This window comes from Mycetomoellerius zeteki, unplaced genomic scaffold (assembly GCF_001594055.1).
Source record: "Mycetomoellerius zeteki isolate Tzet28-1 unplaced genomic scaffold, Tzet1.0 scaffold91, whole genome shotgun sequence".
Classification (NCBI taxonomy): Eukaryota; Metazoa; Arthropoda; class Insecta; order Hymenoptera; family Formicidae; genus Mycetomoellerius; species Mycetomoellerius zeteki.
In genome coordinates, this window is record NW_017257947.1 from 16,811 (window position 1) to 32,706 (window position 15,896).

Consider the following 15,896-nt stretch of genomic DNA (forward strand, 5'->3'; position numbering starts at 1 on the left):
TCAAGGATAGATTATATATTCGAAAGCACATTTTTCGAAGCAATCTGAAAATGATAATGCGGATTTCCACTTTGTGCTGAATTGACGATAATATCGATATTGATAAAAATCAGGTTAACAAGATAAGCCTAACCTGACTCGCATATTAAAGCTCGAGAGAGAGGCATGGCAATGCATGGAGATCACGTGGGATTCAGCCAATCAGAGAAAAGAAACTTCGCTTTTTTTTGTTCCAATTGAAGCAAATGTTGATTGGCTACGTTTGATTGCGGTTTACCGTCGAGACCAATAAACACACACCCCCCCCACGTCGATCACGTCGAAGCCGTCTGCTGAGTTTTGTTGAGTTTTTGTATCCTCGTGAATGATGTCTCTCTTTTAACCTGAAATGCGCTCTGCGCAATTTTAGTTTTGTGATCGAAGAGCACTTGATTAAAGTTGTCGCATTTGATTAAATCAAACGAGAAGATTTCACCGCAGGAATTTGGTTTCTTTGGAAATGGGCGATTCGGATGAAGAGAATTACGTGACATTCGGCGTTCCTCTTGACCCTTTGGACGAAGGTATACAAACGGAATAAATTACAGTGCTTAAGAATATATATTGTATCATAAATATCCTTTTTATTGCGTTATATCAAAAAGTTTTGATCTCACAGAGAACATCCCGCGAAAGAAGCCCATTACGGTCGAGGATCAATATGCATATGACGCCCAAGGTAGACGTAGGTTTCACGGAGCCTTTACAGGCGGTTTCTCAGCAGGATACTTCAACACCGTCGGCACTCGCGATGGCTGGAGACCACAGCAATTCAAGTCTTCCAGAAGCAGCAAAGCAGACAACGTTGTTCAGCGACCAGAAGACTTTATGGATGAAGAGGACACGAGTCTCTTCGGGATAGCTCCTAAAGGTATTCGAGCCACCAGCGATTATGCTGATCATGGACAGAAAGGAAAAAAGAGGGAGAGGATGTGCCAGGAAGGACCTATTCCTGGTACTCCTATCTTAAAGGAGCTTCTAAGACCTGTCAAGTTAGTATTTGCAAAAATTAATAATGCCATTTAATTTCTGTTAGTTTTAAATTGAAATTATTAACGGTATGTTTTTGTTTGAGAAAAAATAGAGTAGTGCATTAATTATTTACTTTAATTTATGTTGTGTTTGATTTGTATTCCATTTAGATTTAAAGTTATATTAATTTCTGATCATTTTAATTGCTCACAATTACAGAGAAACAGTGGGTATCGTCCTGCTCAAGAAAATGGGCTGGAAACCTGGTCAAGGTGTAGGTTCCAGGCTAACGAAGAAAGAAAAGCAGAAGATAAAGCTACGTAATGAAAAATTAAAACTAGCACAGAACAATCCCGAAATGACTGGAAGCAATTCCGAGGATTCGGATGATGACTCTACTAATATTACTTTTGCACCTGACGATTACGAGCCATTCCGGTGTAAACCGAAAGATAATTATTTTGGCATTGGTTACTCGGGTTTAGATAGGCGGAAAGTCCTTTCCAGTCATATCAATCTATTTGACAGTCCAGCTTTTTGCGTCCAAGATAAAAACAAGAAATTGTCGATTCATGGCCAGGCGTTTGGAGTTGGTGCCTTCGAAGCTGACGACGAGGATATATATGAGAAAGAAGACATGTCGCGTTACGATTTTGCTTTGGGTCCCGAGCATAAGGCAAAGACAAGATGGTCTCAGGATGGACCGAGTAGTTCGCAAACTGATTGTTTGGACAATTTTACTCATGCGAAAGAAAGACTAGAGAGCAAGAAAGTCTTCAAACCTCCAGAATTGCCGAAGAATTTTGCACCAGTACACACTATTAGGAAAAGTAGGTTTTATCCGCCGATTACAACTTCAGTAGAAAGTAAACGCAGGGAACCATTGAACGCCACAGACAGAGCGCGAATCTTGGAAGACCCTGATGAATGTTTGAAAAAGTCACAGGCATCATCGAGCACATCCGTTGCCTCTAATATTATTTTAAAAACCTTGAATTTGCATGGTAAACAACAAACAGAAGAGAGAAGAAAATTAGAGACGCAGCAGAAGACGACGACCAACTCTTGGCTAGACAAATTAAACGAACAAAATTTTGTCAAAGGTGGTATTGTCGGTTCCAGCAAAGACGATATGAGTAACTTAAAGAAATTGGAAGATTTTAAAGAATCTTTATCTGCACAATCAAGCACGGGTAAATCACTGGAGAATGATTTCTCGGATAAGAGTGAAACGAGAAAATTGTTCCTATCTGATCCGGATAAACAGAGACGATTCGAGCAGTATCTTATCTTCTCGAAGAATAGCGAGAAGGATAAGTTCGAAAGTATTCAACCACTTTCTATGACTAATTGGGAGAGAGAGCAAGAACGCGAAGAATTCGAGCAAGCAACAAAACTGGAGCAATCGAATAATTATATGGCAGATAAGTTTGTACACAGTGCTAATGAGACGACAGACAGAATAGATCCGGAAAAGGACGTAAAGGAAGCAGTAAGATTGAAAATGTTTGGCAAACTGACGCGACAACGAAGCGAATGGAAGCCGACGAGTATCGTTTGTAAAAGATTTAATATTCCCGAACCGAAAGTCGGGTGTGCACCGATCGCAACAGATAGGAAATCAGCCAAATTCTCAGTCTTTGATTCCTTGGACTGGTGTAGCTCATCAAAATTTACGAAAGCTGTGGATACAGTTGAGACACAAGTGGAAGACATTCCCCTGCCGTCAAGTAAAACAGAAGAAAATTTAAACGAACCGATTCCCATTGACTCCAATAATATTCCGTCTAACATTTACCAACCTTTAGAACCTATTTCTGAAAAATTTAGAATTTTCGAAGCTTCCTATGAAAAAGTTTTTGGCAAGGGTATTCACAATATTTCTTCCGCAACATCAAAAGATGTCGAACAAAATACAGGAAATAATTTAAAAGATGAAACAATTCAAGAAATAAAAGAGAAGGAAAAAACACCTGAGCCGGTGTCTGCGCTTAAAGATCAGTCGGAAGAAAAGAAGGATCTGTTCAAGGCAATCTTTCTCAGCAGCAGCGAGGAATCCGACAGCGAGACGGAAGATAATGTTGACAACGAGGCTGTCAAATCGATTTTGATTGGAAAAGATCCGAAGGAGATAAATGTGCAACGCAATACATCGCCGCCGCGAGGAATCTTTGCGAAACTAGATCTCGACAGCTTGGTGACACAACCGAAACACGTTAATGACGAAAGTAAGACGTCTAACATTTCAGAAACTAGTCCGCCGATTACTGGTGAATCGCAGAACGATCTTATGGATCGTAACGATGTAACTAATGATAAAGAGACTGCGATACTGCCAGATATGTATGGTCCGGTCCTGCCACAAAGATTATTGAAACAAGACAGTACTACAACGACAGAAGCTGATAATACTGATCAATTGTCAAAACCAGTATTTCGAAGTGTCGTGGTATCGAAAACTATGGAGGATTCGAAACTCGGTGGAAAATGGGTGGAACGAGACAAGATGAAAAAATCGAAGAAGAAGCATAAACATAAGGAGAAAGATAAATATAAGAGCTCCAAGCATAAGAAAAAATCTAAGAAAGAGAAACGTTCGAAACATTGATTTCTGTTTATTTTATCTTTTGATGATTCGAGTAACAGATAAATCGATTTATCAAGTAATGAAAATACCTTTTAAGTACTCATCATAATAATTATATAAGACATTCGAGATGCTTTATGCCCAATTAAAACTGTTTCATATATTATTTAATTAAATCGTATAATATTTATGCACTTATATATATATATATATTTCGCGATGCATATATGTACAGCTGTAATATAAACTGAAAATACATATTTAAACTGCAATTCTGATCATGTCAACAAATCTAACACGATTTGTAATTTGTTAGGTCCAATAGAATTTTAATTTGATATAAGGTACTTAAAATAACTCTTGGATACAGTCAGTAATACTTTATACATTATATTTTCCAATGATTGTACATTGTACAAAGGATATGTATATTTTACACACACTCATATTCACGAGCCATTTTTTATCTGTGAAAAATTTTCATAAGATAGATATATATATTAAATGGCGACTACTTGTTTTGAATATTAAACCATTGTAGATATCGTGGTTTAAAGATTTAAGACGCTATGGATATACGAGAATACACATGTACGTGCATTTTTCTATTAAAATCATCCCGATATATCTAAATACGAGTTTTGAGCAGTCCACCTTTTTATTACAGTATCATCGAATGTAATGTTTCTCTCTTTCTCTCTCTGGGGAAGTAATCGTGACGTCTAGTCAAAATATCAAGTTTCTTAACAAGATCACACATGTGGGATTATTAATCCGATGTCATGGAGTTCCTTGAAGCAGGTCTGCTGGAATTGCCGGTTCCAGTCTTTTTCTCTGCGCTGAAAAGGTATCATAACTTTTATTAAACATTGTTATATTTGAATTTTTTAATAATAAATTCTTTTGTCTATTTTTATGTATATTAGATAATTTACACAATTTTTTGGCGTACCTGCTGCTTCTTGAACCTCTTTTGAACATGGCTGTTAATTTCTTCTTTAGGTTCTTCTTTTCCAACTTAAGGGTTTCATTGATGCTGGTTTCAGAACCAGATGTCTGTCAAGTATTCGATCATTTTAATAAATAATGTTCTACTTGCATAAAAATAATTTCGAATATTTAAATATCTTCTTGCCTGAAGCGAGTAGTCGGTCATATTCGGGTCATCGACGCTAGATGATTTAGTTAACTTATGTGTTAATTTTCGTATTATGCCCTTGCGATATTTCTTGTCCCGATCTAACATTTCGCTCTTTGTCGATCCTCCGGAAAGGCGACTAAATATAATAATTATCAAATATATATTCATTACCGGTATTATGCGTATACTTCAAAAGATCATTGTAATGTTACGAATATTATTTCGATACCTATCTACACTGGAATCTCTCTGTCGACTAGTTCCGCGAGATTCCACTTCTGATCCTTCCAATGATTGCATGCTCGACAAATTGCTGTCCATGCCCCAAATACCTGCAGACTATATTTTATGCAAAAGTTAGCAGTAATCAAAAGAAGAAAGATTACAATTCCAGAATTGTATGAATATTTTCAGATTGTAAAAATTGGTATCTTTTTGAGATCGAATTTCGTACAGAGAACTAGAGATGTAAACAGCATATTTGGCATAAGATCTCTTATCTCAGAAAACTATTTCTTATACTTCACAAAAAGATTGTCTGTATAATAAGCATCCTGTTTACCTCCTGATGCCCAGACGTTTGTTCCAAAGAGAGACTCTTTCTTTTCAAACGTGGTTTACCGCGATTTAACACCACTCCTTTTCCTGGATCACTTTCTACTGACGTCGCTCTAAAACAACATAATATTTTTCATGCTCTGAATAGTTTGGCAAGAAATTAGACGAATTATAAATCGCGAAAGCTCACCTCTTCCCCAATTTCTTCAACCGCATTGCATTCGTTTCATCTGCCGTCTTCTTTGATTCCTTAAGTTCTTTCGCCACGTCCATTAATTTTTTAATAGTATATTCTAATTTTTCTGTTCTTTCGCCAAGTATTGGAGTTACAGCTGCATACAGTTTACAACGACATTAACAGTAAATTATTTATACAAAAATTAATTAAGTCTTTATTTCAAAGTACCTTTGACGTCACTTTTTGTTTCTAACATTGGCGACGACTCCCTGGATTTTGGTCCCTGCGAATAATTATATATTTTTAAAAAGTTTTTAACGCGTTTGTAATTTTGGATTATACGATAATAATTGACGTAATGTTTCGTTCCCTACTAATATTATATACGAATACTCATTTTTTTATACCTTCAATCGTCTCGGTGGTGTTGGCGTGTATACATCAGGTTTTCCGTTCTCCGTTACAGTATTTAATTCAGGAAATAGCTGTAACAAATCTTGTACTTGTTGCATAAGAATATTAATGTTTCGCAATTCAGTTTGCTCCAATTTGCATTTATTTAATATAACTTCTTTGAGTTCTTGTCTCTCCTTCTCGTGTCGCTCTTTTTCACGTCTCATTTTCTCATTGCTCGTTCTTAACTTCGCATGCGCGTCCCGCAGCTCAAGTAGGTCGCATTGCAACTAAAATTAATTAATACGATTTACGAACCGAAAATTATCAATCTTTCAACGACTATATTTTCAAAACACACTTATACAAATATTTAAATACCTCCGATAATTTTTTCTTATTTTCATCTTTCTCTTCATCAAACACTTTCTTTAACTGATCTTGTCTCCTTTTGTTTTCAAGCCGCTCTTTGCTACGTTCTCTTTCTATCTGCATAAATAACACTCGTAAAGTTGTAAAAAGTCTGAATTAACTATGTCATCTTGTTTTTATTCTAAACTACTAATCAATACCTCGAATAGTGTTTGTCGTAGATCTCGCGCTAATGTTGCCGTTTCTTGCAGTAACCTTTGATGTTCTTCTCTCTCTTTCTGCCAAGCCAACTCCATACGCACTTTCAATCCTGGAATCTTCGAGCGTCCGCTGGTGAGCAATCGCTCCTCTTCCAACTGCAATCACAACGAATCAGTAATGATATATTTGGAAATGTATTATTTGCATCCAATAAATCTAATTTATAATTACCTCGTTAATTCGGGATTGCAATTCAGAGACTTTAACGTGACTAGCTGATTTTTCTGAAACTAATTCAGCCTTTAGCCTGGAGGCTTCTAATTTTGTCTCAGAAAGTTCGTCTTCCATACAACTGATTTGTTTTTCTAGTACTAAGATGTTAGCTTTCGATGATTCTTCATCCTAGAATAACAGGAAAATATATTTTTCCTAATAGAAGATAATTAATAGTTAAAAAAGGATAGAACACAGTTTGAAGATGTTCTCAAAGAATCATCTTTAGGAATATCTTCAAAATTTTTTAAATAAATTTAAATATTGATGTAATGGTATTGACAAAAGCATATTGATTTGAAAATATATTGTTAATTATTTACCTCGTCGGATTTCCCCGAAGATGCATTAGAGAGTCTACCTTGTCTCGTAGATTTTAGCTCGCCTATAGTTTTTTGCGCGCCTTCCAACATATGTTTGTAAGTATCACGTTCGCGTTTGTATCGTGATAATTGATTCTGGATTGCTTGTATTTCATCGTTGATCGCCGTAATTCTATGCTCGTAGCGCATTTTACACTGCGCCAGATCTGCCTTTTTAGCCTTTTCTGTGTTTGTCAAGGCATTCTTTAATTTCCGAATTTCTGACTCCAGTGCTGTGGTGTCTGGTGTCAATGCTTGATGAATCTTGGAAACTGCCTGATAATCTTTCAGTTTTGTAGACAAGTCGTCATTCTGTAAATTAAAATAATTAAACAATAATAAGATTGAAAGACCGCTAATGTTAATAATTAAAATTATATTTTTTACATATATGTATATGAGAATAATTAAAAATTTAAATAAATTTGGAAATTAGCCAAAATAATGTAAAAACAAAAAAGTGGATAACAATACATTGATGTTTTGTATATATTCACGAAACAGCAAAATTAAACATAAATAATAGATATTATGTACTTACTATTTTTCTTACATCCTCCAATCGTTCCAATAAAGTGGCATTCTCTTTCTTCAATGTATTAATTTCGTCATTTAATTCTTCTACAATAACTTTGTTCGGCAATTGATTGTCACGAATTTGGCCCTGAAAGTATAACTCAACGATAATGGGATTTTTCAAGCTAAAATTTCTAATAATAATTGTATGATGAAATCTCTATACCTCAAGAGCAGATTTCTCTAATCGCCACTCACTCTCTTTCGTTCTCATCGAATTACGCAACTTTTCAAGTTCGGTTTGTATATTTTTTAAATCTCTCTTATGTTCCAAGCATTTGCTATAATAAAACGTAAGATTAAATGAAGAAAGTTATATGAGGCATTTAATATTGTTGGCAATGAATTCTTACTCCTCACACCGTTAGTGTCGAATTGCTGTTTACCTATTCAGAGATTCATTTTCCCTTTCAACCTGCAGCTTTGAATTCGTAAGCTCTTGATATTGTTTGGTAAGAGTTTCTTGCTCGTGTTGATGTTTCTTAATCTCATTCTCGAGATCTGAAAATTTCGTCACGTTAAGTCCATAATACATTTGAGAAATAAATTGTATCTTGCGATACTGTACTTAATATTTTTTCATCGTAAGTTTCTTTCATCTCATTCATGCGTTTTGTATTTTGTCCAGCCTTTTCTAAGGAAGTTATTTTTTTCTTAAGTGCTGCTATTTCAGTTTCCTTCGCTTCTTTCTCGCTATTAAGTTGCGATGTTAATTTCTCTCTCTCCTGCTTAACTTCCGTAAGCTCTGCAGTTAGATCCGCGATCTTCGTTAATGTCGTAGACTTTGTACTTTCTAATTCCCTTTTCAAACGTTTTACCTCAAAATCAAGCTTGGCTTTCGTCTGTTCAACCTATTTTAATCGAAAAAAATAATATGAGTATCGCAAGATAGATTTATTAATTTAGTCAGCTGTAAATAACGTTTCTTGCTAGAATAAAAATAATATTTACAGATGTTATCGATTGCGACATTTTTAATTCCCTTTCGGTGTACGATGACAAATCATCCTGTAACCTTTTACACTTTTCTTGTTCTTGCGAAAGTTTTTCTGTTATTTCATTTATTGTTGTTTCCATCGTTGCTGTATCTTTTTCTGACGTTTTAGCTGTTTCTGTAATATAATGAAAGTCATATATACCATTATCAGTAGTTTTCTAATAATATTTGGATATATTAAAAATATGCAAGACTAGTTAAAAAACTGTGATTTTATAATTATATTAAAAATAAAGCACAAATTTTACCGAGATCTTTCTTTAGTTGTACAACCTCGTTATAAATTTTTAATTTTTCGGACGATAGCAATAATAGTTTAGATTTCAATTTCTCCTTTTCTTCTGAAAGCGCCAATTTCTCTTTATCCCAGGCTTTTCTTTCAGCTTCTCGTAAAGTAACTACTTCGTCCAACTTTCTCTTCACTGTAATAAAATTTACAATTTAAGTATGTCTAATCTTACTGTTGTTAATGCAAGATTCATGTCTTTTCTACCATTTTGTAAATCCACATTTTTGGTATCTTCTACTTTTATACTCGTCTGAATTTTTTTCTTCTCTTTTTCGCTAGCCAGTTCTTTCACAGCAGATTCGAATTTCTCTTTAAGCAATTCATGTTCTTTCAGAAGTTTATCATACTTTAAAGTATTATTATCTTTCGATTTTACATCCGGTATGTCGACATTATGTCCATTTTTAATATTGGTAAAAATATTTAGCATGTCCTCTAAAACATTAACAGTTTAAATGAGGTATTTGATTTGTACGAAATTTATAAAAATACAATGATCATTAAACCTATTTCCTTCTCCATTTCGTCAACCATCTTTTTAAGTTGCAATTTTGTTGTGGATTCTGTCGGTTTCTTTTGCGTTCTGTTCTGGAATGCACTGCTTACTTTCTGCAAAATCTCTTCTGTTTTCTTTACCTAATAAATTATAGGTAAATAGGGAGATTTAATATGTAATATAATCTTATACTTAATGAATATGAATTACAGAACGGCAATTATTTGACTACATTATGTGTTATTAAAATTTAATAAGAAAGAAATTTTTTATTTGTTGTTATATATTTACCTCTTCATATTTCTTCTCTAAAGCTGACCGATCATTTTCTGATTCTTCGGCTTTGCGTTCTACTTTTCGCAATTTGAATGACAATATTCGGCAATTTTTGTTCGATTGCTCCAAACTTTTTCGTAAACGAGTATACTCGTCTGCTTGTTCGTCCCTTATATGCGAAAATTATATTCGTATAAAGAACACATATTGCAGCGCGACACAGTGTAACCATTCACAGATTTGTCGCAGATTTTGTCACGTTTGAGTATCTCTGTTCCTCATAAAGATGCGAAAGAAATTCTACACAAAATTTGCGAGAGAAGAACGGTATGATATTCCATATATTGCTCTCTTTCAAAAAATTTTCAAACCTTATAAAATTTTAATGTGAAATATCTCATAGTCTCTCCGCTAGACTTCTCTTCCGAAAAAAAAGTTCATGGATTTTATTTTATAGGTATGATCACGGTTGTCAAATAAAGAATCAACAAGTGCCAGTCGTATTAAGGATTACATACATCTCAAATTTGTCCAAATCATTGTCCTGCAACAATCCACATATAGTTCATTTTGCAAAAGATTGTGATCTCTTTTGAAACTTATGATTTCCTACGTACAATTTTCAGGTTTTTTTTTTATAAAACGGTTTGACTTCGCATACGTGTTGCATTGCCATATGCGTAAAGATCCTGAATAAATCTTTTGGACATAAAAAGGTTTTTTCGCAAAAATTGAAATGCGATAATAATTTATTGAAAGGAACAGAGATACCGATTTTGATAGATATGTAATATTAAAATCACTCATTTTATATAAATAATGGCGAGTCGTACTTCGCAATTTTTTAATAATGATATAAATCTATTAGTATATTTAATTAGAATTTTTCTTTATAATATTAATAAATACATATACCAAAAATTGCCATTGTTATCAATTTTAAAACAAAACTAAAGCCATTTGAAATAAATAATGTATGAGACATGTTATTATATATAATTTTATTAAGCATAAAATTATATAAAGTTATATCTTTGAAAAACTACAATAAGTAAGTAGCATGCATAACATTATTGCGGGATCTCAATAGGATATTTCATAATATCCTTTATGCAAGAAAATATAGTACCTAAAATTATCTTGCAACTCATAGATTTCTTCTTCTAACTGTCTGATTTCCTTTTTCATATCTTCATTTTCATCCATTAAACTTTCGCAAAGATTTTCTGCGGCTTTCAGTTTCGAACGTAATTCGTCGTGCGTTTTGTCCTTTTCACCTCTGTACGGTTTACTAATCGTTTCTTTTTCCAAACTTTTTATCTTTGCCAGCAATACATTTTTTTCTTGCACAAGTGCTAAAACACGCATGTGACACTACGTATTATATAGGAGTTTAGAAGAAATTTTTTAAGTGATGATAATGCGATGAAAGAGCATAATATATTACAGAGAATTTTTCTATAAAAATTTTCTATTGCATTTTCTATAAACTTAAAAAAATTAATACCTTCATTTTTCTTCTGTAGCTTTGTCACTTCGCTTGTCGATGTTTTGTTCGACATTGTCTCCATGGTCGTCAATCGACGCAGTAATATCTCGCTTTTTTCTTTCTCTGCCTTCTCACATCTTGCTCTCATGTCATTTAACAGAGACCTCAATTTTTCAATTTCATTCTGTGAGGAGTAAATATCTGTTAATTGGCACTTATCATCAAGATTATGCTGTTCATATATTCAATCTTCGCTTAATCCTCTCAATTCTGACACTCGTAAATAACATAAAAATTGCAAGACTATAAAAATAATGTTGCGCTTGAATAATTTAATGCATTTTTAAATCCATTGCTGCATGTATGCAACATTTTTTCTAAAAGTCAGATCTGAGAGGTTCACATACACATATCTTATGATATATAGATAGATGCATTATCATATATACTTATAATACAAACATCAAAATCATCTTTTTGATAGAAACTTTTCTTTAAATTATACATATACAGGCGTAACATCGATCTACATACAGTTAATATCTGAACAAGTTAATTAACATTTAAACAAAATACATTTAATGATAGTTTTGAAGTACAGTATCGCGAAAATGCTTCATAATTCACGATATACGACATTATGAATCTGGGTGTATATCAAGTACGTAAACAACGGCATCACACAACGATATGATGGGCGATATACACATATGATAGTTATTAATCGCAAGATTTCCGTGCTATATCGAAAGCGGCGATCGGCTCACCTCCTTGGTGTCTTCTCTCTTTACCATAATATTATCCGGCCCGTCCTGGACCACCTGTTTGGACGGTGCTGATCGTGATTTCCTTACCTAAAGTAGTGTGACAAATGAGAGTGCAAAAGAGAATTTCACATTTGTTTTCACATCTCTTTTATCATTGAATGTTGCTACGCTACCGTCTGCTGTACATGTAACTACAAGGCGCCTTTGTATAAAGAAGACGTTTATAAGCGTTTATGTGCGTGTTTGTATGCAGATGTGTATGTTTTATTTGACATAAAGCATTCCATGCCACTAGTGAGTTAGTTAACGAAGGGATACCTGAATAATAAATTCAACGTCGTTTTCCGAAGTGCCACTGTTACTGTTGCTTATCACATTTTTTATTTGAAGCTTCGCCGGTTTTCTAACATCTGGATTGCCACGTAGATTCACGCAACCGTAAATTAGTGTGATTTAAGAAAAAAAGAAGAAGATCTGACATTAGTTACTAATTCCAATATTAATTTGACGTTTAATCTGTCTCAGTACTTCGCTTTTATTACTTTCTAATTTAGGAGCGTCTTCTGGATTCTTATCTATAGCGGAAAGATCCATCAACGATGTCCATCCAGCTGACGCTGGCGGTTGCAAATGATCATTCTTGGTTTCGTCTTTCGCCAAATTCGTAGCGGAAGACCATATCCTTTTGTTCTCGGGTCCACTTTAAATAATTCATTCACAACAACAATCAATTTTTCTATGATATACAGTTCTTCAAAACAATATATCACTATTGCGATATTATTTTGCAGATATTTTATTAACTTATGCTAATAGCAAAGGCGCGTTATAATAATTGACATTTTATGCAATTTATAATTAGTGGGCGAAAGGACCTACCGTGCAGAATCTGAGGAAAGACTGGGAGACGAAGACGTGATGTCTCCCAGACTGTTTCTTCTGCCGCCATGCTCTTTATAATCCCTGAAGAGATATTATTATTGATTCGAAATGCGCATTTTGTATTGTTCCTTAGCCTTTGCTTTAAGTAATTACCTAAAACATCGTTTGCAACGCGTTGGCCACCGAACCTGCGGGTGGAAACCCAAAGGGCAAAGAGGATCGCCTTTTTTAGATGAATACATGGAGTGCATTCTGTGTACAAGTTTTTTTTTTATTATATTCTCTTATAGTATCTCGAAATAAAACAAATTTATTTATAGATATTTCCGAAGGAAATGAAAAAGAAACATATAAAATGTAATTTAATAAGCAAAGATAGATCCAATTGTTCATCTAACGGAAATAATATTTATATTGATTTTAATGTTTTCAAAACATAAATATTACCATTTAAAAATAGTAACGATAATATACAATATATAATATTTCAAATTCTAAATATATTTGTTGATATTATTTTATTTAAAGAGAGATTCGTGTAAAAAGAGGCATGAAAAGATTTACATAAAAATTACAGATAAAAATGAAATTACGTTTTAATTTTACGAGATCTTTTTAAATTCACGATTATACATTTCCGTAATTTATTTTTTTCTTACAATTAGTTGTATCGCATGACACTAATTATTGATATACTTTATACAACGGCATAATGATTTTCTCCTCTCTTAAGTGCGAAAAAGAAAAAGTAAATAATTTGATAGGAAAATTTAAAATCAATTAGTCAAATCAATTAGACAAAATACACTTGTCAGGAAAAAGAGAAACCTCTGCATTTCATTATATTCTCTGTTAAAAAATCATTGGCCAATTTTTTATAATTGCATATCTATCGATGAATTTATCATTATCGATGAATTTAAAGAAACTCGTAAAACTATAAAAAAAACTGCATGTTTAATCACTTAATTTTAAATTGACTCGTCTATCAAAAAGAATTCCTAATTGCGATGGAAAAAAAATTGTAACCGGTATAATATACCTATTCCAGAGCGCCTTTACTTATGCTGTTAATAACGTACGTAATAGCAAAGTCACTATTGCATGAGTGCAAGTTTAAATTTCCGTTTAATGAATCGTCTGATCGCAAAATCTGTGAAGAATATTTTAATAATTCACGCGATGCCAAAAAATAGAAAGAAAAGAACAATAAAACTTGTTTAAAAAGTTGATTTCTGATTGATCAGTGAATTTGTCGCCAGCGAACATTCACGAGCTGCATTGTCGTCTTCATACATATTTCTGACAATACGCACAGGCATACACACATACATACGCACACACGCGTAACAAGCGTGAGAACTGTGCGCACCGGCGCGGCGATTTATTTATAAAATTTCAATGCCACGCTGTCTCTTTCCCTTTTTTTTCACCCATCTTTTGCCTATGTAAAACGGGAATCAGAGGAGCCCGGAAGGAACGTGGGGGATAGACTTATTCGCGTTCTCCATTTGACGCGATGCCTATCTATCTCTCGACGATTTATCTCTTACGTTACGCAATCTGTCGCGTCGGTTTTTATATGATGCCTGCTACTCACTCAATCGGCACCGATATTAATCCAAATACGGCGAGCCGACGTGAATTAAATTTATCGTAGGCTGTTGCCGGTCGGTCAATCGGTCGGTCGTCGCTCGGTCAGAAACGGGCGTTCGTCGTCGCGGCGCTCGTCGTCTCTTCCATTCTGAATGAATACGGTAATCGCATCGTAATCGCGTAATCGGACAGCACTCGCATCGTAAAGGGGAGTAGTTTCTCACGATCTCGTCTTTCCTCGAAAGTCGGTTCGCCTCTGTAGTGTCTATCCGCGGATCTCGCTCATTTTTTCTATTTTTTCTTCTTCTCTTTTTGCACGCGTCCGCGTTCGAGATTCCTACGCTGCGCGCGACGTCACTAATAGCACTGACACAGCTCCGCTATTACGGAGTTTGTCCGTTTTCCCCGTAGACTGTGTGCGGGTATACGGGCGATTGGACCTACGCCAAGGTGTATATTTGTCTCTAGCTATAAATATAGGGAAGCGCGAAGACATCTTGAGCGCATGTTGCACGCGCGAGGCGAAGCTTCGTCTTCATTCATTTTTTTCGCCTCAATTGCGCGAGCGGAAGTAAAATACGCGCGATCGAGCTTAAAAAATTACGATATCCATGAGATATCTTTCATCTTGATATCACAAATGTCACAGTGGATATCCCCTCAAAGCTTTGTATTTCAAACGTCTTCAGGAATGTACAGCGCGACAGACTTATATTATATTTATGCGTTTTTCATTTTGTGGGTGTGCAAAATTAAGGTGCTATTAAAACCTAACTTAATATATTACTCAATATATTAATCAAGAAAACTATATTAATCTAGAAAGATTGTTCAATCACAAGCTATGGTGGATAAAATAAACATTCGTAATAAACATGCGGAATACGAGAGACGTATAGTGAAAAGATCGAAATATTATAAAATAGACAGGACATTAAAAAAAAAGAGGATTAATTATTTTTATTAACTTTTATTAATACACCAAATATTTCACCCATCTCCGTCACTCAGTATAAAATTGTATAAACATAGTATATATGTTTATATTTATATATGTATATAATATATTTATAATACATCATGATAAGCGATTAACTTGTCGAATGCAATATTTTAATTTTGCATTACCTTGTCAAGTTATCTACCCTACTTTGTATCAAATGATTTACTCCTATTAATCATTAAGATACTTGAAACGCATTGCACATCATCAGAATTTAACTTCTTTTAAAGAAAATAATTCGAAGTCTTGAAACTTTCTATTTATGCTCATGTTGTCTAATATTATTTTCACAGAAATGTGTAATTGTAAATATCAGCTTTTATATATTTTTCCCCATTTTCATATAAAAATGTATTAGAGTTCCTATATATTATATTAAAAAATTTTGCTTTGTATTCTTCTACAATTCTAATAATAAGAATCCTTAACATGATTATGGAATGTCTAGT

General features: G+C 34.0%; 2 protein-coding genes and 1 long non-coding RNA gene across 5 annotated transcripts; 2 read left to right on the top strand and 1 right to left on the bottom strand.

Annotated features, from left to right (window-relative positions):
* On the top strand, positions 1 to 12,097 carry LOC108730396 (uncharacterized). The gene is made up of 3 exons (XR_001936975.1): positions 1 to 73; positions 5,787 to 5,796; positions 12,086 to 12,097. It is a non-coding gene; the product is annotated as an uncharacterized lncRNA (long non-coding RNA).
* LOC108730393 (G patch domain-containing protein 1 homolog) lies at positions 323 to 3,713 on the top strand. The gene is made up of 3 exons (XM_018460071.1): positions 323 to 563; positions 659 to 1,031; positions 1,231 to 3,713. The coding sequence occupies exons 1-3, from the start codon at positions 500 to 502 to the stop codon at positions 3,617 to 3,619; spliced, it is 2,826 nt and encodes a 941-aa protein (XP_018315573.1). The 5' UTR covers positions 323 to 499; the 3' UTR covers positions 3,620 to 3,713.
* Positions 3,952 to 14,844, bottom strand: LOC108730392 (GRIP and coiled-coil domain-containing protein 2). Of its 3 annotated transcripts, none has more exons than XM_018460067.1 (29): positions 14,449 to 14,844; positions 13,002 to 13,100; positions 12,846 to 12,929; positions 12,500 to 12,666; positions 12,285 to 12,376; positions 11,967 to 12,053; positions 11,218 to 11,383; positions 10,840 to 11,065; positions 9,726 to 9,879; positions 9,445 to 9,574; positions 9,143 to 9,373; positions 8,898 to 9,071; positions 8,604 to 8,764; positions 8,221 to 8,503; positions 8,039 to 8,153; positions 7,819 to 7,933; positions 7,618 to 7,740; positions 7,038 to 7,388; positions 6,673 to 6,843; positions 6,441 to 6,596; positions 6,250 to 6,357; positions 5,883 to 6,158; positions 5,704 to 5,758; positions 5,488 to 5,629; positions 5,302 to 5,410; positions 4,969 to 5,078; positions 4,734 to 4,875; positions 4,551 to 4,654; positions 3,952 to 4,437 (listed from the first exon to the last, which is right to left on the bottom strand). In XM_018460067.1, exons 2-29 carry the CDS (start codon positions 13,097 to 13,099, stop codon positions 4,368 to 4,370), a joined length of 4,200 nt encoding a protein of 1,399 aa, XP_018315569.1. In that variant the 5' UTR covers position 13,100; positions 14,449 to 14,844; the 3' UTR covers positions 3,952 to 4,367. The 3 variants fall into 3 exon arrangements, with proteins under 3 accessions (XP_018315569.1, XP_018315570.1, XP_018315571.1); XM_018460068.1 differs by having other exon boundaries at positions 12,509 to 12,666; positions 14,449 to 14,843; XM_018460069.1 differs by lacking the exon at positions 11,967 to 12,053.
* Between the last annotated feature and the right edge of the window lie 1,052 nt (positions 14,845 to 15,896).

Excerpts from the sequence above, each read along its gene's own strand:
- LOC108730393 (XM_018460071.1), top strand. The coding sequence starts at position 500 with ATGGGCGATTCGGATGAAGAGAATTACGTGACATTCGGCGTTCCTCTT. Across the intron at positions 564-658 it reads TCTTGACCCTTTGGACGAAG|AGAACATCCCGCGAAAGAAG; the intron begins GTATACAAACGG and ends TTGATCTCACAG. Across the intron at positions 1,032-1,230 it reads GAGCTTCTAAGACCTGTCAA|AGAAACAGTGGGTATCGTCC; the intron begins GTTAGTATTTGC and ends TCACAATTACAG.
- LOC108730392 (XM_018460067.1), bottom strand. The coding sequence starts at position 13,099 with ATGCACTCCATGTATTCATCTAAAAAAGGCGATCCTCTTTGCCCTTTG. Across the intron at positions 12,377-12,499 it reads TAAATTAGAAAGTAATAAAA|ATGTTAGAAAACCGGCGAAG; the intron begins GCGAAGTACTGA and ends GTGGCAATCCAG. Across the intron at positions 7,741-7,818 it reads TAGAGAAATCTGCTCTTGAG|GGCCAAATTCGTGACAATCA; the intron begins GTATAGAGATTT and ends TTATACTTTCAG.